At 38.2% G+C, this 25,861-nt stretch overlaps 1 protein-coding gene across 3 annotated transcripts in view; it reads left to right on the forward strand.

Annotated features, from left to right (window-relative positions):
• LIN54 (lin-54 DREAM MuvB core complex component) overlaps window positions 1–25,861 on the forward strand; it is a gene marked incomplete at both ends in the record, with an annotated part of 84,101 nt that overhangs the window by 49,759 nt on the left and 8,481 nt on the right. For all 3 annotated transcript variants that reach the window (XM_080698102.1, XM_080698103.1, XM_080698104.1), the window contains 7 exons: window positions 4,943–5,159; window positions 11,951–12,024; window positions 12,181–12,378; window positions 13,068–13,159; window positions 13,822–13,893; window positions 15,278–15,380; window positions 15,544–15,681. In XM_080698102.1, the coding sequence (XP_080554228.1) occupies window positions 4,943–5,159; window positions 11,951–12,024; window positions 12,181–12,378; window positions 13,068–13,159; window positions 13,822–13,893; window positions 15,278–15,380; window positions 15,544–15,681 (894 nt within the window). The remainder of the gene's footprint in view (window positions 1–4,942; window positions 5,160–11,950; window positions 12,025–12,180; window positions 12,379–13,067; window positions 13,160–13,821; window positions 13,894–15,277; window positions 15,381–15,543; window positions 15,682–25,861) is intronic.

Consider the following 25,861-nt stretch of genomic DNA (forward strand, 5'->3'; position numbering starts at 1 on the left):
CATAACTATATACATGTACTATTTAAAAATTGCTATTTATTAGAATTAAGGTATAAACTTAGCAAGGTGATTTTATGTATAGCCATTTTCTTGGCCATTTATATTTAATATAATTGATGGTATGCTTGTATTTAAAATTCCATTTTACTAGTTTTCTTTGTAGACAACTCTCTGTACTTTGTTCTTAACTCTTTCTGCCTTTTTTGGGAAGTTAGTTGGATATTTTTATGGTATTCAATTTCAACTATTGGCTTGTTATAGTTAAAATTTCTTTTTAGTGGTTGCTCAAGTGAGATATACTTTTTTTTTTGGTGTTTGCTGCTGGGGATTAAACCCTCTGAGCTGTGTCTTCAGTCCTTTTCTTATTTTTGTTTTGAAAAGGGTCTCACTAAGATGCTGAGAGTCTCACTGCATTGTTGAGGCTTTCTTCAGACCTGTGATCCTCTGTCTCAGCCTTCCAAGTACTGCAATTAGAGGCATGCACCATCACACCTGGCTGAGACATATATTTTTGTCTACTCATAGTCCACTTTCGGATTTGTATGATTTCATCTAGGTTAAAAACTTTTATAGACTATTCCTAATTCCTCTTTCCATCTTTTGTGCTATAGATGTTAAACATTTTACTTTTACACTGTTAGAAAATCTATAATCCACTGTATTTTTTTTTTTTTTTTTTTTGTACTGAGGATGGAACCCAGGGGTCTTCTACCTCCAGGTTATACCCCCCAGACCTATTTTATATTTAGAAACAGGGTCTCACTAATTTGCTGAGGCTGGATTTGAAACCTCAATCCTCCTGTCTCAGCCTCTCAAATACTGGAATTACAAGTGTTTGCCACCATGCCTGGCTGTCCTGTTTTTATTTTATAAAACAAAATTATTATTATTATTATTATTATTATTATTATTATTATTATTATTTTGCGGGTCTGGGGGTGGAGCCCAGGGGCATTTGACCTCCGAGCTACACCCTTGCCCTATTTTTTATTCTTTATTTTGAAACCGGGCCTCACTGAGTTGCAGGGGGCCTCACTAAGTAGCTGAGGCTGTCCGCGAACCGCCATCCTCCAGGTCTCAGCCTCCCGAATGCTGGGATTACAAGCGTGCGCCACCACGCCCGGCTAAACAAAATTATTTTTTAAAGTGATTAGGAAAAACAGCTCCTTTAATTTTCATTTTTTCCTTCTTTCCCTCCTTTCTTTTTTCTTCCTTTCTTCTTTCCCTTTATAGTGGGGATTGAACCTTACCTATGAGCTATTTTTTTGAAATAGGGTCTTGCTAAGTTGCTGAGGCTGGCCTTAAACTTGCAATCCTGTCTCAGTGTTTCAAGTATTGGGACTAAACATGCGTACTATCACCCTGGACTTGGTTTCTTTTTTTTGTATGGGTTTAAAAAAATCTCAGACTAGAATCAAACTCTTTTCTAAAGAACTTTTACACACACACACACACACACACACACACACACACACACACACACACTCTCTTTTTGCAGTACTGTGGATTGAACCCAGGGGCATTCTACCTCTAAGCTGTACCCCCACCCTGTTTTTTTTTATTATTTATTTTGAACACAGGGTCTCACTGAGTTGCAAAGGGCCTAAGTAGCTGAGGCTGTCTGTGAACCATGATCCTCCTGTCTCAGCCTCCGAGATGCTGGGATTACAAGCATGCGCCACCACACCCAGCTTTAATATTTCTTTTAATGAAGCAGTTTTGATGGTAGATTTTCCCACTTTTTCTTTGAAACATTATTATTTTTTTTAAAAAGGATTATTTCACTGGCTTTTCAAAGAATTCTGGGTTGACATTCTGTCCCATAGTTGTCTGTATATGCTTCTCCCTAACTGCACATACATAGATTTTTTTTTGTGTGTGTGTGGTACTAGGGATGGAACCCAGGGCATTCTATGTCCCAAGGTATACCTCAGCCCTATTTTTTATTCTTTATTTTGAAATAGGGTCTTACTGAGTTGCAAAGTACCTCACTAAGTAGCTGTGGCTGTTCACGAACCACGATCCTCCTGTCTCAGCCTCCCAAATACTGGGATGTACCACCATGCCCAGCTCCACACATAGATTTTAACAGTGTCACTCCATTGCCTTCTGAATTGTATGACAAGAAGTACATTGTAATATTTAATTTTATTTTGTTTTGTGGTATTGGTTTTCCAGTATGTTGCCGAGGGCTTACTATGTTTCGTGAGGGCCTCACCAAATTGCTGAGGCTGGCCTTGAACCTTTGATACTTCTGTTTTAGCCTGCCAGGTACTGGGACTACAGGTGTGCCCCATACCTGGCTGTTAGTGAAATATTTTCTCTGCCTTGTTCTTAATTGGGGACACCAATTTCTCCCTCCATCCCTTCTTTTTCTTTCCTTCTTTCTTTATTTTTTCTTTTTCTTTTTTCTTTTGGTTGTACTGGGGATTGAATACAAGGCCTCACACATACTAGGCAAGCACTCTACCACCAAACTATATCCCCAGACCCTTTTTATAAGTTTTATTCTCTATAAATCTTGTTATGTTCCTCAGGCTGGCTTCAAACTTGTGATCCTCTTGCCTCAACCTCCTGGTATAGCTGGGATCACAGTCATCCACTACCAAAATGGGCTTAAATACCAATTTCAAAGATGTTACACATTTTAAGATAATTCCACAGCTCTTGGATGCTCTATTCTCTATCCCTCCCTTATTTTAATTTTTGCTTTTCACTTTGGATAATCTTTTTTTTTTTTTTTTTTTTTGGTATTAGGGATTGAACTTAGAGGCATTCTACCTCCAACCTATAACCCCAAACCAATTTGATTTCTTATTTGGAAATAGGGTCTCACTAGGTTGCTGAGAACCTCCCTAAATTTCAGAGTTTGGTGTTGAATCTGAGATCCTCCTGTCTCACCCTCCCAAGTACTAGGATTACAAGCGTGTGCCACCACTCCCGGCTTGTATAATTTCTACTGATGTATGATGTATCTTTTTGAGTTTCTTGATTGTTTTCTCTTTTTAAGTTTAACTCTTTAACTTAAAAAGAGAAAACAATCTTTTTAAGTTTTTAAGTTTAAGTTTTTTAAGTTTCTTGATTGTTTTCTCAGTGGCATAAAGTATACTGGTGGGCCCATTACAGACAGTTATCTCTGACACTCTCTCTCTCTCTCTCTCTCTCTCTCTCTCTCTCTCTCTCTCTCCTCTCTCCTCTCTCTCCTCTCTCTCCTCTCTCCTCTCTCCTCTCTTTTCTTTTTGTCATACTGGGGATGGAACCCAGGGGCATTCTACCTCCAAGCTACACCTCTAGCCCTACTTCACAAAACCACGGAGAAAGCAGGTATACTGACTACTGACAGAAGAGAGAAAACAAGTGATTCTGAGCCGGGCTTGGTTGTGAATGCTTGTGATTTCAGCACTTGGGAGGCTGAGACAGGAGGATCGCACAGATTTGAAGCCAGCCTCAGCTACTGAGACTCAGCAACTTAGTGAGACCCTGTTTCTAAGTATAAAATAGGTCTGGGAGTATAGCTCGGAGGTAGAAAAGCCCCTGGGTTCCACCCCTAGTACCACACACATAAAACAATGATAATAATACTATATACTTAGCCTTTTTTGGACCTTTGCTTTGGATGACAAGTGTGGTATTCATTAGTTGTATGTAAATTAGGGACATCTCAAAAGACTAGTTCGTTCTCTCTCTCTCTCTCTCTCTCTCTCCCTCCCTCCCTCCCTCCCTACCTCTCCTCTCCTCTCCTCTCCTCTCCTCTCCCCTCCCCTCCCCTCCCTCCCTCCCTCCCTCCCTCCCTCCCTCTCTCTCTGTCTGTCTGTCTGTCTCTGTCTCTAGAAAAACCCAGAGACTTTTATTCTACCTCTGAGCTACATCCTCAGCCCTCAGCCCTACTTTATTTTTTATTTTAAAACAAGGTCTCACTAAGTTGCGAGCTCCTCACAGGTTGCTGAGGCTGGCTTTGAACCCGTGATCCTCCTGTCTCAGCCTCTGAAATACTAGGATCACAAGTATGTGCCACCATGCCCAGCTTAGACTAGCTCCCTTTGCCTTTGATATTTTGTTTATCTTTTGGGCAAGTCTCATTTCTTTCTGTCTAACTGATGAAAGAGTTAAAATGATTGTATTGATTTAGATTTGATTAATCCAAAACTGGTTAGTTTCTCTTGACTGAATTTATCATCCTGTCCATATGCTCGTGGGTACTTATGTATAGGGTGGGAGGATTATATGCCCTTTAGAACTGACTAGACTAAATAAGGTTGCAAGATGGGCTTTTCTTTTGGGTTTCTTTCTCCTTTAAAACATCTAAATATAAAACTTGTTATAGCTAATATTGGTGGAAAATCTATATCTTCTTTTCTTTGTTGAATATGAGACTTAATTCTGGGAATTGAAAAAAATAGTCCTTATAAATTTTACTTGATAATAACAAAATTGTGTAAGTTCTTGAAAATTAAGTAATTATTTATAGCAAATTGACCTAGAGTATTAAGGAAATTAACTACCAGAGATGGAGGGTAGAACTCATTAGTTTTGGTTTTACTCCTACATTCATTACTATTTTTTCATTTTTTTTAACAGGTTGTTCTTTTAACAGATTTTTTTTTTTTTTTTTTGGTGGTACTGGGGATGGAACCCAGGGGCTTTTCTACCTCAGGGCTATACTCCCAGACCTATTTTATACTTTATTTGGAAACAGGGTCTCACTAAGTTGCTGAGAACCTCACTAAGTAGCTGAGGCTGGCTTTGAACCTGTGTGAACCTCCTGTCTTAGCCTCCCAAGTGCTGAGATTACAAGTGTCGCCACCACACCTGGCCTCTTTTAACAGATTTTGATGGACCACAAGAGCATGCTTTATAAGTTGAGCAATGTCATGTATTAAAAAGAGTAGGAAAGTTGAATTCCAGTTTAATGATAGCCATTTTGTGTTGTATTGTTTAATAGGCAGTGAAATCAGCTGTACAGACCATCACTGTTGGAGGAGTGAGCACATCACAATTTAAGACAATTATTCCTCTAGCAACTGCTCCCAATGTCCAGCAGATTCAAGTGCCTGGAAGCAAGTTTCATTATGTCCGACTTGTTACTGCCACAACAGCCAGTAGCTCAACACAACCAGTTAGTCAGAATTCCAGTACAAACACTCAGCCTCTTCAGCAAGGTTAGTATTTGCTTTTTTTTTTTTTTTTAATAAATAGTGATGGATGCTTTTAACATTCTAAAAGAACATTGCTCCTTTCCTTGCTGAAATCTAGATTAATATGGCATTTCAGTTTGAATCTGCTGCTGCAGAAGGCAGTGAAATATAACTGTAGTATTTCATTCTGTAAGAAGTTGGTAGCTAGAGCTGTGAAACTATGCAGTCTCCTGATAGCATTGAAATGACAAGTAGACAAGATATAAATAAGTAAGAACTAATTATTGCTTTCTTATTTTGAGTAGTGCTTATTTTGAATCTATAACTGTTAATAAAAAGTGATGATTAAAATGTTCTTTTCTTTTGCTTGGTTGTATTTTCTTGGAATATATTCCTCTTTGTTGCCTTTCTGTTTTCTGTGTTTCTGTTTAAACCTTTCTACCAACTGATACACATGGACAGACACATATATATGTATCAAAAGATGTGAAAAGATTATTTTAAAGTTTAGGGCCTAAATTTTTCTTTAGAAGGCTGCTTTGTATTCCAGCAGTGTCAAAAGCAGTTGATGGCTAGTGAATGATTAATTGTTTATTAGAAGTAAATAGAGTTGTGGAGTGCTTGCCTAGCATGCCCAAGGCCTAGTGTTCAGTCCCCAACACTGCAAAAGCAGGACACAGAAGCAAAAAGAATCAAAGACTAGTTAGTTCTCTTTTATTAAGAGATCAGAAGTTTGATGCTACCTATTGCTGGTAGTTTACCTGAAGGAAAATAGAAGGAAAAAAAATACTATTTCTTTTCAAATTACTGAAGAGAACAAATAGAAAAGCAGTGTTTTAGTATGTGTTCTACTAAGTAACACCATTATGCAGTTATACTTTGTAATCTCTCTTTGAACTGATTTTGAAAGAACATCTTTATAAATAGCATTTTTTTTTTTAAGGTACTGGGGAGGAACCAGGGGCTTTCTACCTCCAGGCCATACTCCCAGACCTATTTTATAGTTTATTTGGAAACAGGGTTTCAATAAGTTACTGAGAGCCTCACTAAACTGCTGAGGCTGGCTTCAAACCTACGTGATCCTCCTGTCTCAGCCTCCCCAGTACTGGGATTACTCATCAGCAAGAATAAGCCTTTGGTGTAATTAAATAAGGGAGCTGAAGATCAGGGAGGCGGAGGGATAGGTCGGACATTTCATAGTTGTCACGTGGTACCCTCTTTTCTGCTGTTAGGCCTGATTGGTGCCTCTACCTTTTCCTCTCACCCTCCTGGCGGCCTGCCTGGCTTCTCCCGCTTGCATTCCACCTGCAGTGTTGGTGCTGCATCCTTGCTCTGCCCTGCCTTCTCATCTTCCTCTCTCCATCTCTCCAGCCCATTCACATATACAGCCATCTGTATGATTGATAGCCACTTTTTCTCCTTTTGTCTTTTTCTCCTGTGCCATGAAAGATCTGGGCATATATAGTATATATTATTTTACAGGCTTAATGAGTTGAATTTACAAATTTTATTAGAGATATACTAAATAGTTGCTATAGTTCTTCAAATATTTTAGTGTGTCGTTCTAAGGGTCTAATTTTAATTTTATTTATTTAATTAATTTATTTATTTTTTGCGGGTCTGGGGATGGAACCCAGGGGCATTAGACTTCCAAGCTACAGCCCCTGCTCTACTTTTATTCTTTATTTTTTGAAACAGGGTCTCACTAAGTCTCACTAAGTTACGGAGGGCCTCACTAAGTAGCTGAGGCTGTCCTCGAACCGCGATCCTCCTGTCTCAGCCTCCCAAATACTGGGATTACAAGTGTGCACCACCACCCCCGGCTCTAAGGGTCTAATTTTTAATCAAGGATTTACTTAAATACCAAAGGGAATTAAGTTCATCTCGTACATTTTCCCTCAGAAAGCTTTACAAAAAGTCAATATCCCAAGGTCCCATTGTGTTATTTGCTGGCTCAGGGACAGGCAGTGTGGCATCAGGGGAATGCTTGGCTAACCTCTTCAGATGGAACACCTCATCTTGGTGAGAGAAGAAACCAATTTAAGAAATTACAAAGCCTCAAACACTTGCTGGTATGGTTTCTCAAGTTTGGAAGGAAGCTATTCCAAATGATTGTTTAGAGTTCCTGTTAAAGACTAAAAACTAGATTATGTCAAAGTGGACATGTTGGCACCTGATTGTAATCACAGAACTTGGGAGGCTGAGACAGGAGAACTATAACTTTGAGGCCAGCCTCAGCAACTTAGCCAGGCTCTCAGCAACTTAATGAGGTCTTGTTTCAAAAAAAAAAAAAAATAAGGCTGAGGATATAGCTCAGTGGTAGAAATGCCCTGGGGTTCAATCCCCAGTACCCTCTTGCCCCCAAATTGCCAGCTTTTATGAAGAGTGCAGTAGTAATTAGTAATGTACTCCAAGGTAAGGGGGAGGAGACGACAAACTCTATTTTATTCACTTAATTATATCTTCTTCTCTGAGTGTCTTATAGTGTTCTATTTTCAGACCTCTTCATTTTGTATTGTTTTTATTCCCCAGGATTCAGTTAAAACTCATTATGCAGGTCCTAAACCTTTGTAAACGTGACTGCTTCTGTTTCCTAGGGGTGTGTGTGTGTGCACTTGTGTGCACATGCATGTCCGTGGGGAAGGGCAAGGTCAGCCCCCTATCTGATGTGGCTGGGCAGGTCAGATCCTTACTGGATCTGGCTTTACAGTCGCTCTGTGTGCTCATGAAACAGTGACCATCGTGCCCTCTCCAAGGAGTAGGCAGTGGAGGATGTCTGCTCTCCTGTGTCCCAAGCACGTACTCAAACTCAGTTTGTAATTTCTTTTAGATTGCTGAGTCCAATCTATAATGGCTGTTATCACTCCACTAATGCTTTAGTGTTACTGAGGAGGATCCAGTCAGCACAGGAGTAAATTTATATGGATTATCAGATGCCACTCTTTCTTTATTTCATAGCCAGGCACTCCTTGTAAAACTCTGTGAGATACAGTTTTTGTAGTATAAAATTGACTTCTTTAAACATACAGTTTACTGGATCTTAGTATATGCTCAGAGTTGTGTACCCGTCACCGCTGATCATACACTTTCTGGGAGTCTCCCTCCCTCCCCCTTCTGCTTAGCTGGTCACCTTGCTGCAGTGGCTTGCTCTCTTTTAGTTAAGATCTCTTTAAAGTTCTCTTCCAGAGCTCTCACATATTATTTTATTTATTTATTTATTTATTTATTTATTTTCTTATTTTGTGGTACTAGGGATGGAACCTAGGGGCTTTTCTCCCTCTAGGCTACACTCCCAGACCTATTTTATACTTTTATTTGGAAACAGGGTCTCACTAAGTAGCTGAGGCTGGCTTCGAACCCGTGTGATCCTCCTGTCTCAGCCTCCCAAGCACTGGGATGACAACCGTGCGCCACCACGCCCGGCAAATTTTATTTTATTTCATTTTATATTTTGATTTTAGCCATCAGCCTTCCAGTTGCCACCAAAAGTTAAAAAAAAACAAAAACGGTTACTACTATAATAGTCTCTCTAGCCAATGAAGCTTATTCTTTTTCATTTATTGTTCAGAGTAGTTTGTATCCTATTATCTCAATCTCTCTTTACAACCAGGCTCCAGGCCTTACTTTTGCATAAATTAAACCAAAGGGGTTTATTTTCTATCTTCTTAAATGCCTCTTTCAGACTGTGGTCATGGCAGTACAGTCTTTGGTTTTGGTTTGATCCTACTCTTTGGTCTAGTGTGAACCGCTTTCCTGAGTTTCATCACATAATTTCTCCATGTCAGGTTTCATCCCCCCTCCAAATCAGCACATCCTCGAATTTTTAGTTCTAATATGTATAGTATTAGAACTAATACCTATTTAGTTCTAATACCTATAGTATAGTATCTGGTCCTTTTTTTTTTTTGCAGTACTGAAAATTGAACTCAGGGGTATTGTACTTCTAAGCTACAGTCCTAGCCCTGTTTTTTATTCTTTTATTTGAAATGGTCTCATTAAGTTTCAGAGGGCCTCACTAATTAGCTGAGATTGGCCCTGAACCTGCAATCCTCCTGTCTCTGCCTCCTAAGTACTGGGATTACAAGTGTGTGCCACCACGCCCAGCCTTTTCTGTTCTTTTGAAGTCTCTTTTTCTTCCCTTGCACCTGCAGTTCCTTCCATTTGGTGGCTGGTGAGTCAAGTCCTTTCACCTCCACCAGGCCCCCTACGTCTGTGGTTCCTTTGTCATCCAGTACTGTCACTCCAGACCCTCATTTTTTTCACTCTTCTACCTTGTTTCTTGCAGCAAGTTTTTAGTTTTCTTTTTCTTTTTTTTTTTTTTTTCCCTTCAGTACTGGGGATGGAACCCAGGGGCATTCTACCTCCAAACTATACCTCCAGCCTTATTTTTTATTCTTTATTTGGAAACAGGCTCTCACTGAGTTCACAAAGGGCCTACGTAGCTGAGGCTGGCTGCGAACCTGGATCCTCCCGTCTCAGCCTCACAAATGCTGGGATTACAAGCATGCACTACCACGCCCAGCTCTCTTGCAACAAGTTTTAAACATTGCCACCAAATATTGTTTCCTCTTATGCTATTTCAATAATATTTCTTTACTTATAAATCCTCAAAAACTTCTCATTCCCCGAACCCCCCCCCCCAAAGAACAAATTACCAGATATGTTGTTGATGAGGAGTGAAGGTTAACCATTGGCATTAGTCATATGAAGGCCATTGGTGACCTTAACGAGCTATTTTGATGAAACTCGAGAGTTAAAGCCTGATTGGAATAGGTTAAGGAGATAATGGAAGAAAAGAATTGGGCTGCTGGACGTTGGTGGCGCACGCTTGTAATCCCTGCGCTTGGGAGGCGAAGACAGGTGGATCAGCAGGTTCAAAGCCAGCCTTGCTGGCTTAAGAGACCCTATTTCCAAATAAAATATAAAATAGGTCTGGGAGTGTATCTCAGAGGTAGAAGGGTTCCATCCCCAGTACTACCAAAAAAAATTTTTTTTTTTTCAGCTGGATGTGTGGCGCACGCTTGTAATCCTAGCAGGATTTACAATCCTAGCAGGGAGGCTGAGACAGGAGGATCACGGTTTGCGGGCAGCCTCAGCTACTACTTAGTGAGACCCTTTGCAACTCATTGAGACCCTGTTTCAAAATAAAGAACAAAAAATAGGGCTGGGGGTGTAACTTGGAGGTAGAATGCCCTTGGGTTCCATCCCCAGTACTGCAAAAACAAACAAACAAAAAAAACCAACTTCAACATTCAAGGTCATCATCACAATGTCTAAAAGTCTGCCTTTTTGCATGTGTTTATCTACTGTAACTCTAGGATCTAGCCAACCTGGTCTGTTCATCAGTGTGTTAAGAATGTGTTCTGTAGCGTCCCGGGATCAAAGCTCCACTGTTCACGTTTCAGTTGGCATGGAATACCTAGTTTCAGGCTGTGTGGCCTCTCTGCCATCTGCTCATTGATGAGTTCCATCTCAATATCATGTCCTCCATGCACTTTCCATACTCCTATTTTCTGCCAGTAAGATGTATATTCTCTTTTCTTTGAAATCTCATGACAAGCCTGGCATAGTGGTGCACACTGGGCATGGTGGTGCATACTTGTAATCCCAGTACTTGGGAGGCTGAGACAAGCAGATCTCAGGTTCAAGGCCAGCCTTAGCTACTCAGTGAGACCCTGTTTCAAAATAAAGAATAAAAAATAAGCCGGGCATGGTGGCACATGCTTGTAATCACAGCATTTGGGAGGCTGAGACAGGAGGATCGTGGTTCGCAGACAGCCTCAGCTATTTAGTGAGGCCCTCTGCAACTTAGTGAGACCCTGTTTCAAAATAAAGAATACAAAATAGGGCTGGGGGTGTAGCTCGGAGGTCGTATGCCCCTGGATTCCAACCACAGGCTGGCAAATAAATAAATAAATAAATAAATAAATAAATAAATAAATAAAAGGTTTTGGGATGTAGCTCAGAGGTAGAATGTCCCTAGTTTCAATTCCCACTTCCGAAAAAGAAAAAAAAAAATCTCTCATGGCAGTTTGCTTTTCTTTAACAGTATTTATTTAAATAAGTTGGGTATTTGCCTAATCTATTCTACTAGAATGTAATATCCTTGAAGATACTCTTTAGTTTCCTAGAATACTGGCCATGATGCCATTTATATAGGAGCAATGGATACAGTAATAACAATAAGGGAAACTAGCATTTATTGAGCACTTATTGTTTGTTAGATTATTACACTCAGTTTTCATGGGTTAACTTATTTCTTTATCCCATAAGTAGATATTCCTAGTATTACAGATGAGGCTATATAGGCCAAGAGAGTTCAAAGTAGGTAGAAGGTGTCAGAACTGAGGTTTAAACCTTCTTAGTCTTAAGACTTTAGAGCCCATATTCTTAATCTTTTTGCCATGCTGCCTTAGTATTATTTATACTGTAAATACTGAATTGTACAAGAATAATATTTTCCCTAGTTTTAATAGAAACACAGCAATTAGTATGTACAAGAGTGCTATTACCCAGGCTTATGAATGACCATTCTTTTATTTACACGACATTTTATTTGACTGGATTTAAAGCAGTATGTATTGAAATATTTTCAAGAGAATATCTCAAGCCTACAAATATTCCCTCATAAAATATATAAACTACAGCCACCTTAGATAAAAGTCTTCTGCTCAATGAAGTAAGCAATTTTGAAAGGTCTTGATTAAAGATTATTTAAATTATTCATGTGATACTTGGGAGAGCTAAGTATTCTCAAAAATTATGTGTGCTTTTTTCTGTAAATAAATTGTTCATTTTTTTTTTCTTTTAACAAGCAAAGCCAGTGGTTGTTAATACAACCCCAGTGAGGATGTCAGTTCCATTTGTCCAAGCTCAGACTGTCAAACAAGTGAGTATCACATAACTTCTTTTCTCTGTTTCTCCCAAATGACAATTTTCTTTTTAAATTCAAAGTTAAGATTTTGGCACAAGAGACTGACACAGAATTAGAAGTTGTAAAATTTATTTTTGTAATCACTGATAACAAGCCTTCCTCTTTTTTTAGGTTGTTCCAAAACCAATCAATCCAACTTCACAAATAGTAACTACTAGCCAACCACAGCAACGGCTTATCATGCCTGCCACACCACTGCCACAGATCCAGCCCAACCTCACTAACCTGCCACCAGGTACTGTCTTGGCACCGGCTCCAGGAACAGGGAATGTGGGTTATGCAGTGCTTCCAGCTCAGTACGTTACTCAGGTATGTGGGGAAAATGAAGTCATTGTGTTTGAAAAATGATAATTGAGCAGCAGGAGTGGTGGCATATTCCTGGAATCCCAGTACTTGGGAGAACGAGGCAAGATGATGGAGGCTAATTTCAGAACTTAGCAAGTCCATTAGCAACTTTGAGATGCTGTCTCAAAATAAAAAATAAAAAGGTCTGGGGATGTAGTTCAGAGGTATAAGGCCTCTGGGCTCAATCCCTAGCACATACACACACAAAATTATAATTGAGTCTAAGAAATCAGTGTAAAATACAAACTCAATTATCCATGTAACTTCTTTTTCACTATGATTTAAAATATGATAAATGACCAGTATAGTACCTGTTTTATTTATAAGTAGGCACATTGCATTTTTCTAGGCAGTACAGGTTATTTTAGTACTTTCAGGGTATTCACCTAGAATTTCCTATAAGTTTGATGTACTCCTTTATGAAATAACCTCTTATATTTGTAGTATGTAGTACTGTAAAACACTTAGGCTATTTTTACCGTTAGTATTGGTTTGGTTCTCTAAAAGGCAGGTGTTTTTATGAAATTCTCCATTATGTTTTTTCTGTTTTAGTAAATAAATTTGTGCTTCTTACTGATACTCATATCTGCTACAAATCCTTGTCCATTTTTGGAAATATATATCTGACTAAACTTACTTTTCTTTACGTGTAGTTACAGCAGTCTTCATATGTGTCTATAGCAAGCAACTCTAACTTTACTGGAACAACTAGTATCCAGACCCAGGCAAGGCTACCATTTAATGGGTGAGTATTTTGATAATATGTAAGTTAAGTTGTTTGAGTAACTTAAATGGAAAATTAAATACATTATTCTAAAATATATCCCATTCGATTTTCCTCCTTAAAACCATAAGCCTTCCTCTTAAGTGCTTTCTCTTTTGAAATGAACAGGTTACAAAAATAGTCAAAGAATTGCCAAATTTTCTTTACACAAAATTCTCTGATTTTGCCACATTATTATTTTCTTTCTCTTTCATTCTAAATATGTTTTTAAAATGATGCCAGAAGACTATACCTATATATATATATATATATATATATATGTTCCAGGGATGGTGGTGCATGCTTGTAATCCCAGCATTTGGGAGGCTGAGACTGGATTATCGCAGTTCTTGGATAGCCTCAGCTACTTAGTGAGGTCCTCTGCAACTTTGTGAGACCCTGTTTCAAAATAAAGAATAAAACAGGGCAGGGGTTGTAGCTTGGAGGTCAAATGCCCCTGGGTTCCATCCCCAGGCCCGCAAAAAAAAAAATTATATATATATATGTATGTATATATATATAAATTAGAGATGTGTATATTTGTTAAGGCTTTATTTTAGGTGGAATTTATAGATTGGATACTTTTTTAGTTTTATATAGTTATCATTAATTGATTAAAAATATATATTTTTGTATCTGTATAGCATAATCCCATCAGAGTCTGCCAGTCGGCCCAGGAAGCCCTGCAATTGTACAAAATCACTGTGTTTGAAATTGTAAGTGTTTTTGTTATTGCCTATTACTTGATAAATCTAGAAATTTTCTTAAAAATAAATGGAGCCGATTAAAAATTTTTAACAGGCCAGTCGGGCATGGTGGCGCACGCTTGTAATCCCAGCATTCAGGAGGCTGAGTCTGGAGCATCGTGGTGGGACAGCCTCAGCTACTTAGTGAGGCCCTTCGCAACTCAGTGAGACCCTGTTTCAAGAAATAAAAAGACTAAAACATGGGGCTGTGGGTGTAGCTCTGAGGTATAATGCCCCTAGGTTCCATTACCAGTACTGAAAAAAAAAATTAATAGGCCAATTGCATAAGTCTAAGCAATATAAATAATATAAATGAGTGAGCACAAATAGCAGTACAAAATTAATCTTTCATTGATTCAGAAGGAAATAATTTTAGAGTCTTTGCCATACACAAATGGGGTAGGGATAAAGGGACACAGAAGCATGAGACAGACATAGTTTATGTTCTTATTAAAAGTTTAAAGTTGGTCTCAGTGGTACATGTCCACAAGCCCCACTACTTGGGAGGTTGAGACAGGAAGATCAGCCGGGCGTGGTGGCGCAAGCTTGTAATCCCCGCGCTTGAGAGGCGAGGATCACGCAGGTTCGAAGCCAGCTGCGCTGGCTTATGGGACCCTGTTTCCAAATAAAAATATAAAAATAGGTCTGGGAGTGTAGCCCAGCGGTAGAAGGGCTTCCAGAAACCCCAGTACCACACACACAAAAAAAAAAGACAGGAAGATCACAGGTTTCAGGCCAGTGCACAGTAACTTAGAAAGACCCTGTTTCAAAATAAAAAATAAAAGAAGGGCTAGGAGTGTCGACCTGAGGCAGAATCCCCCCTTTTTCAATCCTGTTACCTCCCCCAACAATAATAAATTTGATTGTATTTATGAATTTTGCGTTTGTTTTCCTAAGTGAGGTGATACTTGGAGTAGTTTTAAAAATTCTGCATGATTAATTTGCTTATTAGCATTAAACTAACAGGTTTGACATGAAATAGTACAGTGCAAAGCATTGGTTCATAGAATCCAAAGAATCACTACTTTAGTATAAGTGAGTAGATTCCATTAATAGAATTTTCCCTTTTTCTCAGGATTTTGACATAATGTTGGGGGGACATAAAATCATATACCTCTTGTGTTGACAGCAGTCAATAGTTGGACTCAGTTTCTAGGCTGAAATTCTAGGAGTTGTTGACTTAAAATTTGAACCTCAGTATGTGGTAGACAATCCATACATGTGGTTAACTCTAACTAGATAGCTCTGAATACATCTCTAAAATGCTTTACCACACTTTTACCACATAATCAGATAATGACTAGGTTTCTTTGATAATGACATTTTATTGTATACTGATATTTTTACCTTCCAGATACTGTGATTGCTTTGCAAATGGTGAATTTTGCAACAACTGTAATTGTACTAATTGTTACAACAATTTGGAACATGAAAACGAAAGGCAAAAAGCAATAAAGGTGATTATTTCTATTTTATTTAACTGACAAAAATCTCCAGTTTCACTTGTTTTTTTTAAAAACTTCAGTTGTCTTAAAAGAAAAATATTAATTATCTTTGCATTGCTAACATTTAATCTACTATGATTTCAACTTCAATTGATATGTGGTCTTGTTTTGATAGGCATGCCTTGACAGAAATCCAGAAGCTTTTAAGCCTAAAATAGGGAAAGGAAAGGAGGGAGAATCTGACCGACGTCATAGCAAAGGATGTAATTGCAAACGATCGGGATGTCTTAAAAACTACTGTGAATGCTATGAGGTGAGATGGTGGTTAGGGAAAATAATCTAACCATCTTTTGAAAACAGTCTTAGGAAGGACATACTGGCAAAAGTTTACTTGAATAAATGGTAAATCACTTTACCATTACAGTTTGAAAATACCCAGTTAGTCTGAGGCCCATATTTGAAGAAGACCATCTGGCGTTCCAAGCAGGGCTCTGGAGGAATAATACCTTGGACTTCTCTTTATAGGTTGGGCTCTCATTAGCTGATATACTAGTTCATAACTAATTGATCAAAATCACACACACACACACACACACACACCTGAAAGTATGCACATCAGAGCACCAAAATATTGATTTTTTAAAAAATAGAAATAGTTACTTTAAAATGGTTTAGAAACTACAGTACACTGAGGGACAGTACTTTCTACTGTTCTCCAAGGTCTTTTCAGAAATGTATATGGATACAAAATAACCTGTATTCCAGTGTGTGGTCCTAAAAAGGTTATCTTGACCAAAATTCTAGTAGTGTCACCTTGAAAAACACTGCTCTAGACGCTGGGGGGGGGTGGCGCACGCTTGTAATCCCTGCACTTGGGACGTGGAGACAGGAGTATCGCGCAGGTTCAAAGCCAGTTGCGCTGGCTTAAGAGACCCTATTGTCAAATAAAAAGTATAAAAATAGGTCTTGGAGTGTAGCCTGGAGGTAGAAGGGTTTCCAGGAAGCCAAGTACCACCAAAAACAAAACAAACAAACAACAAAAAAAACACTGCTCTATGGAAAAATAAATTATTTGAAGCAGTTTGCTTCATGAGTGTTAAAATAGGAATATATATTGCTGGGCATGGTGGCACATGCTTGTAATCCCCGCGCTTGGGAGGCAGAGACAGGAGGATTGTGCAGGTTCAAAACCATCCTCACTGGCTTAAGAGACCCTGTTTCTAAATAAAAAAATAAATATAAACAGGTCTGGGAGTGTAGCCCGAAGGTAGAGGGTTTCCAGGAACCCTAGTACCGCCAAAAAAAAAAAATCACTTTACCATTACAGTTTGAAAATACCCAGTTAGTCTGAGGCCCATATTTGAAGAAGACCATCTGGCGTTCCTGGGTGCTGATGATGTCCATTTTCATAGTTTCTTTGTCACACGCAGCTCACTTGTTGATGAGTGAGCCATCTTCTCTGGAGGATGGAGTTGACAGATGCCAAGTAAATCCTCCCCTTCTTACTTCAAACAGAATATTACACAGTTTATTGTTTTTATTTTTAAATCTTTTTTAAAATGTTTTATTGGTGCATTGTATTCATACATCATATTAGGGTAAAAAACTTATGTGGACATACATGTACACATTGCCCATTTAGCCCTACCCAATTCCCACCCCATTCCCTCCCCATCCCTATTTCCCATGCTTGGCTTAGTGGTTGACTTTGATATGTTTAAGTACATTGTGTGGTTTAGAGAATTTCCTTCTTCCCCCCTCCCATCCCCTCATTTAGGTTGTCTTGTTTGCTCCTCTAAAGGATTTCCTTTTTCATCTAGCATTCCTCCTATGGCCCATTTCTCCTTAGCTTTCACATATTAGGGAAAGCATCCGATTTCTTATTTTTTATGACTGAATAATCTGGCTTAGCATAATGTCCTCCAGTTCCATCCATTTCCCTGAAAATGATATATAATTTTTTTTTTAATGGCTGAGTAAAATTCCATTTTGTACATATCCCACAGTTTGTAATCCAGTCATCTGTTGATGGAGGTCTTGGCTGGTTCCATAGTTTAGCTATGGTGAATTGTGCAGCTATGAACATAGATACACATGCATTAGTTTGGTAGTTTGGTTTCCTATCTTTTGGGTAGATACCCAGAAGTGGTATTGCTAGATCAAATGGTAGATTTGTTCCCATTCTTCTGAGGATTCTCCATACTGTTTTCCAAAGCGGTTGCAGTAATTTGCAGTCCCACCAACACTGTTTTAGAGTTCCCACTTCTCTGCACCCTCACCAGCATTTTTTGTTGTTTGTATTTTGAATGATTGCCATTCTAGTTGGAGTTAGGTGAAATCTCAGGGTAGTTTTGATTTGCATCTCTCTGATTGCCAGTGATGTTGAGCATTTTTTCATGCATTTATTGGCTATTTGAATTTCTTCTTTCGTTAAGTGTTTATTTAGTTCGCTTGCCCAATTTTTGATTGGATTATTTTTTTTAGTGTTAAATTTCTTGAGTTCTCTCTATAATTTAGATATTAGTCCTCTATCAGAGGTGTAGGTGGCAAAAATCTTCTTCCATTCTGTTGGCCCTCGATTGAGGTTCCTGACAGTTTCCTTTGGTGAAAAGAAGCTCTTCAGTTTCATGTAATCCCACGTGTTTATTCACCTTTTAATTTGTTGTACCTTTTGGGTCTTGTTGAGAAAGTTTTTTTCTTTTTTCTTTTTCGGGTCTGGGGATAGAACCCAGGGCATTTGACCCACAAGTTATACCCCCTGCCATATATATATATATATATATATATATATACATATATATATATATATATATATATATATATATATTTTTTTTTTTATATTCCTTATTTTGAAACAGGGTCTCACTAAGTTGGGGAGGGCCTCACTAAGTAGCTGAGGCTGTCCACAAACCGTGATCCTCCGGTCTCAGTCTCCCAAATGCTGGGCTTACAAGTGTGTGCCACCACGCTCGGCTTATGTACAATTATAATATGTCAATTTTTTTCAAAAGAGAAGCATCGTCCAGTTTTGGTCTCCATGCTCCAGGTTCACCCTGATCAGCAGCCATACCTGCTTCCTCTGGAGCTCCGCCTGCATGCCTGAGTTCTGCTTCTGGAGGCTGGCAAGACTATCCTTCAGCTCCTGGTTTTCTTTGCAAAGTTCCTTGTTTTTCTCTTCAATATCTTCCACTTTTCCCTTAGTGGTAACAACCAACACCATTAGTTGAACCAGGCTATCTTTTTTCCAATGGATGTTTTTGGCCCCTTTGTCAAAAATCAATTGGCTGTAAGTGTGTGGACTTGTTTTTGGGTCTTCTATTCTGTTCCATTGGTCTCTGTATCTGTTTTTGTGCCAGTACCATGCTGTTTTTATTACAGTGGCTTTGTAGTATAGTTTAAAGTCAGGTATTGTGATTCCTCCTACATGGTTTTTGTTGCTGAGAACTACTTTGGCTATTCTGGGCTTTTTGTTATTCTAAATAAATTTAAGGACTGATTTTTCTATGTCTGTGAGGAATGATCTTAGTAGTTTATTGGGCATTGCGTTGAATCTGTAGATCACTTTTGGAAGGATGGCCATTTTAATGATATTTATTCTGCTTATCCATGAACATGGCAGATCTTTCCATCTTCTAAGATCTTCTTCAATTTCTTTTTTCAATGTTTTATAATTTTCTTTGTAGACATCTTTTACCTCCTTGGTTAAGTTTATTCCTAAGTATTTATTTTTTTGTGGGAGATCCTGAGTGGAAGCATTTTCTGAATTTCTTTTTCAGTGGATTTATGGTTGGTGTACAGAAAAACTTCTGATTTTTTAAGATTGATTTTTGTATCCAGACACTTTGCTGAATTTGTTGATCAGTTCTATTAGCCTTTTGGTTGAGTTTGTTTGGTTGTCTAAATATCGTATCATGTTATCTGCAAATAGTGAAAGTTTGAGTTCTTCTTTTCCTATTTGTACCCCTTTGATTTCCTTTTCTTGCCTTATTGCTTTGGCTAGAGTCTCTAGTACTATATTGAAGGGGAGTGGTGATAAAGGACATCCTTGTCTTGTTTCTTTTTTTAGGGGGAATCCTCGAAGTTTTTTCCCTTTTAATATGATGTTGGCTGTGGGCTTGTTGTAGATTGCCTTTATGATGTTGAGATATGTTCCTTCTATTCCAATTCTCTGCAATGTTTTTATCGTAAGTGGATGTTGGATTTTATCAAATGTTTTTTTAGCGTCTATTGAAACGATCATGTGATTTTTGTCTTTGATTCTGTTTATATGATAAATTACATGGATTGATATTCATATGTTGAACCAGCCTTGCATCTCTGGGTCATGGTGTATGATTTTCTTTATGTGGTTTTAAAAGTGTGTTGCTAGTATTTTGTTTAGTATTTTTGCATCCAAGTTCATCAAAGATATAGGCCTGTAGTTTTCCTTCCTTGAACTATTTATTTGGTTTTGGTATTAGTGTGATGTTGGCATCATAGAATGTATTTGGGAGAGTCCCACTTTTTTCTATATCACAAAATAGTTTGAGGAGTATTGGGGTTAGCTGTTCTATAAAGGTTTTATAGAATTCACTTGGAAAACCATCTGGTCCTGGGCTTTTCCTTTGATGGTAAGCTCTTTATTGCTGTTGAAATTTCCTTGATTGCTATTGGTTGGTTTAAATTTTCTATATGTTCCCGACTCAGTTTAGGAAGGTTGAATTTATCTAGAAAGTTGTCAGTTTCCTCCAGATTTTCCATTTTGTTGTAGTATAGTTTTTCAAAGTAGTTTCTGATAATCCTCTGGAATTCTACACTGTCAGTAGTAATGTCTCCTTTTTTATCTCTTACCATCTACTTTGGGTTGATTCTCTCCTTTTTTTTTTTTAGTTAGGTTGGCTAGTGGTTTATCTATCTTGTTAATTTTTTCAATAAACCAGCTTTTGGTTTTGTTGATTTTCTGTATTTTTATTTTCTACTTCGTTCATTTCTGCTCTGATTTTAATAATTTACTGTCTTTTACTGGCTTTGGGGTTAGATTGTTTCTGTTTTTCAAGGGCTTTGAGGTGTATCATTAGGATATTTATTTAATGATTTTCTGTTTTTCTTATGTGAGCACTCAGTGCTATAAATTTTCCTCTTAATACTGCCTTCAAAGTGTCCCAGAGGTTTTTTTTGTTTTGTTTTTTTTCTTTTGCGGGTCTGGGGATGGAACCCAGGGGCATTCGACCTCTGAGCTACAGCCCCTGCCCTATATTTTATTCTTTATTTTGAAACCAGTTCTCACTGAGCTGCACAGAGCCTCACTTAGTAGCTGAGGCTGTCCGTGAATCGCGATCCTCCAGTCTCAGCCTCCCGATTGCTGGGATTATAAGGGTGCACCACCACGCCTGGCTGGTCCCAGAGGTTTTGATATGTTGTATCTCTATTTTGTTTGTTTCTAGAAATTTCTTGATTTCACCTCTTACGTCTTCTATGACCCATTGTTCATTCAGAAGTGTGGTGTTCAGTCTCCACATGTTTATGTGATTTCTCTGGGTCTTCTTATAGTTGATTTCAAGTTTCATTCCATTATGGTCTGAAATGACAAAGGGAAGTATGTAACATTTTTTGAATTTGCTAGTGCTCATTTTGTGGTCCAGGATATGATCTATTTTGGAGAAGGTTCCATGAGCAGCTGAGAAAAAATGTGAACTCCGCTGTAGTTCGGTGAAATATTCTATATGTATCCAACAGGTCCATTTGATTAATGGTGTTCGTTAGGTCTGAGGCATCTTTACTGACCTTTTGTCTGGAAGATCGGTCTAATGATGTGGGAGGGGTGTTGAAGTCTCCCAGTATTATTATATTGGGATTTTTGTGTGACTTAATGTCATAAAAAGTTTGTTTAGCCGGGCGTGGTGGCGCATGTTTATAATTCCCGTGCTTGGGAGACAGAGACAGGAAGGTCGTGCAGGTTCGAAGCCAGCTGCGCTGGCTTAGGAGACCCTGTTTCCCAAAATAAAAAAGTATAAAATAGCCCGGATGTAGAAAGGCTTCCAGGAACCCTAGTACCCCAGTACCACCAAAAAAAAAAAAAAAATTTTTTTATGAAAATAGCTGCACCTATGTTTGGGGCATAGATGTTGATTTTTGTTATTTCCTCTTGCTGGATTGTTCCTTTTAACAGTAAAAAATGACCTTTGTCTCTTCTAATTCGCTTGGGCTTGAAGTTTAACTTGTCTGATATAGTTGCTACTCTTGCTTGCCTTTGAGTTCCATTAGCATGGATTACCTTGCTCCATCCCTTTACCTTAAATTGTTACTATCTTTACTTCTAAGGTATGTTTCTTGTAAGCAGCAGATGGATGGGTTCTGGGTTTTAATCCATTTTGCCACTTTATGTCTTTTTATTGGGGAGCTAAATCCATTTATATTCAGTGTGATTATTGAGAGATGATTTTTAATTCCTAACATGTTAAGATTTTATTTCTCTTTGAAATACTGTTTATTCTTCTTTGCTTAGTTGTCTGCTGGATGGAAAATCTTGTTTGTCTGGTTCTGGTGTATATTACCTATTTCTTCCTTGTAATTAATCTCTTTGAGTATTTTCTCTAGGGCTGGTTTTGAAGACATAAATTCCTTCAGTTTCTTTTTGTCATGGAAGCTTCTTACTTCCCCATCTAATTTGATAGATAGTTGTGCTGGGTAGGAAATTTTTGGCTGGAAGTTGTTTTCTTTCAGAGTTGGGAATATGTTACTCCAAGCCCTTTTGGCTTTCATGACTTGGTTTGGAAGTCTGGAGTGATTCTAATTGGCTTGCCTCTGAATGTCACTTGGCCTATTGATTTTGTTGCCTTTAACATTCTCCTTGGATTACATATTGTTCATTTTTACAATTATGTGGTGTGTGGAACCTCTGATCTTGTGTAAAGGGAGTTTTATAAGTTTCCTGCACCTGTGTATCGACCTCTTGCTCTAAGTTTGGAAAATTTTCTGCTATTTCTTCTTTGAAGATTATTGATCTCTTTGGTTTCTCCTTCTTTCCCACCTCTATTCCGATTATTCTTAGGGTTAGCTCTCTTAAAATGGGCCAATATTTCTTCAGTGTCTAATTACTGCTGTCGAGTTGTTTTTTCTAAGTTATAAACAATGCGTTTGTTTTTGGAGTGATCATCTTCTAGGAGCAAGATTCTATTTTCCATGTGGTCTAATCGATTGTTTATAGGTTGAATTGATGTCTTTACTTCAATGATTGCATCCTTTATTTCTTTCAGACTCTTTCTAAATTCTTTTAGAAAGTCTTGTATTATTTCTACAGTTACATTCCTGATTTGATTTTCTGGGGATCTCTGTATTTTTGTGTTATCAGGTTCTGAAATTGTGGGTTTGTGGGAGATCATTGCTCCATTGTTGTACCTTCTTCCCATGATTTCAGAAGTTTGTGCTTTCTCAGTTCTTCTCCAGGTCACCTCGACTTCACTTATGGTGCTCTGGATCTCTGGATTTTGTGGTAATCTCAGCCGCCTGTAGTCCTTTATTGGGTTGTATCGCAATGTCTCAGACCCAGGGAGTTAGTCGAGGTTGAGTGAGATCTTGGGGACCCCAGGGTAGGCGTTTTCCCACGAGGAGCTGTGACTAGTGTGTGGGAATCTCTGCCACTGCTACTCCTTCACTGGGTTGGTCTACAAGATCTCAGGCCCAGGGAGTTTATCAAAGCTGTGCAAGTCCCTGGGGGTGCAGTGCTGGGATTTCTCCTGTAGGGGCCGCAATTTCACTTACGGTTTTTGTGAACCCTGATCTGGAGCTGTTGCGGGCGTGGTTAATTCTCTGCTGCTTCTGGCAATATGGTGCCTTTGCCACGCTCTCGGCCATGAGTATGGTGTATTTCTTTTCTGTTTTTGATCTTTCCTATGAATCTCTGAAGTGTGTGATGAGCTTGGCTGCTGGAAGTTTTAGACGGTCATTGCGCTGACAGAACTGCTGAGTTACACCCGAATTATGCACAGCTGTTCACTTCAGCTCCTTGTTTACCTTTACTCTCTGGAGCCTGGTGCTGTGAGGCAAGATGGTGCTGGCACGGTGTCCGCTGCCACAATGTGGGCTGGTTTCTTTTCTGTTCTTTGGCTGTTCTTCAGGTGTTCTTTTTCTTTGTCCCTTGTATTTATAACTTTTATTTTTCTGCTGATAGTGTTTTCTGGCTATGTAAAGCACTGATTTTGTGGCAATAGAGATCAGTTGTTAGCAGGACTCAGAAACACTGCTTTTCTCGGTTGCTTTCTTCCTGGAAGTCTCTATTTTTAAATCTTAAATACAACAATCTAGTTATGCCTGAGATTAACCCTTGGTTTACTATAATTGGTTTCTTGGTATGCTTGAAACTCTTTATTGATAATCTTTTAGGTTGAATTATTCCTACAGTTGTTTTTTCTCATCCATTATATTTTCATTCTTTCAAATGTCATTTTCAGAGGGAGACTTTTTTTTTTTTTTTTTTTTAGTTTTGGCAGAAAGCCTAACCTTACACTTGGTAAATACCACCAGTAGCTACACTCTGCCTTGCCTAAGGTATGTCTTGTGGTTCAATGCTCTCTCCCATACAAAATGTATCAAAGTAAAGATTTTATGTACAGCATCCTATATTAGTTCTTTGTGAACTTAATATTTACAAGGTGAAGTACTTCTTTTAAGAAGTAAAGTAAGGTAGTAGGGCAGCATCTTGTTTAGTTCTATAGTCAATATGAGTAAAAAGTACATGATGTCAAGTTTACTTTTGAAGCTGAACATGTTATCACATGGCTGTAACTCCAGTACTTGGGTGGCTGAGACAGGTGGATGACAGGTTTGAGGACAGCATCAACAATGTAGTGAGACTCTCAGTAACCTAATAAGACTCTGTTTTAATATAAAAAATAATAAAGGGTAGAGATAAAGCTTAGAGGTAAATAGCTTCTGGGTTCAATCCTCAGTACCACATACACAAAAAAGATTATTTTTCTAAGTCTTTTAAATAATTATTTTTCTAAGTCTTTTAAAGTCCAACAAGCCAGTTTCTCATCCACTGTTGGAAGTTTTTGACTCTTTGTTTTATTTGAATACCTGGTAAAAATAGTTGTCTTGTGTTTATAATCCACATGATACAAAAGATAATTTTTTGGGGGGAGCTATCAAACCAAGTCTACAAAAAGAAAGAAGATGTGTCAGAAGAGCAAAATCCTTTTATGTGTATGACATTGAACAATCAATACATGCTGGTCATGTGAAATTCAAATATACACAAACTAGTTATCTAATTGAAGGGTTTAATAAATCTGAATTAATAGAAGTAGAAAAGGTAGTGGGATGATTGAAAAGTATTAGAGAAATGTGCCTTATCTATTCTTTTTATTCTAATTTTTTGTAGTACTGGTGATTGAACCCAGGGTCTCACTTCGTTGATGAGTCTCACTACTTGCTAAGGCTGTCCTTGAATTTGCAATCCTCCTGTCTCAGCCTCCTGTGTACTGGGATTACAAGCCTGCACCACCACACCAGGCATGCCTTATCTATTCTAACGAAACTGTAAGAACAGGCAACTCATCTGTCATTCACACAGCAGTGGCTAGTTGGCTCACTGTGAATTAGTGATGTTGTGATGCTGTCTGGCAGTTTGTATTGTCAGAATTTTGTCTGAAATTGTCTTAGTATTTGTTGACTGTTTGATATTTCATTGAATTGGCTTTTCGTTCCACTTGGTTTGCATCCAGACAACACATTCATGTTCCTTTCACAAGCCTTGAGGTTTGGTTAACCAGAAGAGTTGCTGTCTACATTATTTGAATGGTTGCATCTTTTCTTATCACCCTCCCACCCTTTTGGCTACTGGGGAAGTTGAATTAACAAAGCTAAGTGGATGCCTTGCCATTTTTACTTCTCTCTTTGAGCTCTTGTTAGTATTATTAATTTGTCTATGGTTCTTAAAACATAATCCAAATTATCATTAATATGTTTTCCCTGCTCCAAGATCAGGGATTTTCTTTCCCGATTAGATCATTACTAAGTACCACTTTCAGTGGATTCTCAGATAGTCCCATTAATTGGGAGTACCCTCGTTAATCCAAATGTATGTCAATTATTCTTTTGGTAAATTGAACTTATTAGTGTATTATAAAACAGGAGTAGAGTAAATGTGTTTATAATGTGTTATCTTACTAGGCATTACAGAGAAAAGGGGCCATAGTCCTATTTGTTTAAATTAACATGGGTTTCTTAAAGAAAATGCAGCTGAAGAAAGATAATTCAAGTTCACTGGGAGTCAGAGAAACATAAAGAACAATGTGATTTCATGTTCTGTTCTCCCCAGTCAGATTGGAAGACACTAAGAAGAGTTAAAATAGCCATATTGAGGAAAATGTAGGAAAGCCTTCATTTTTACATTGCTGATGAGATGTGAGGTGCTATACCTGGAAAAAAGCAATCTAGCTTCTTTTAAAATTAAAATATACACACCTTTGGCCATTGAGCTCCATTTTAGATATCTAGCTCAGAGAAATAAA

This window comes from Muscardinus avellanarius (genome assembly GCF_963383645.1).
Source record: "Muscardinus avellanarius genome assembly, chromosome: 6".
NCBI lineage: Eukaryota > Metazoa > Chordata > Mammalia > Rodentia > Gliridae > Muscardinus > Muscardinus avellanarius.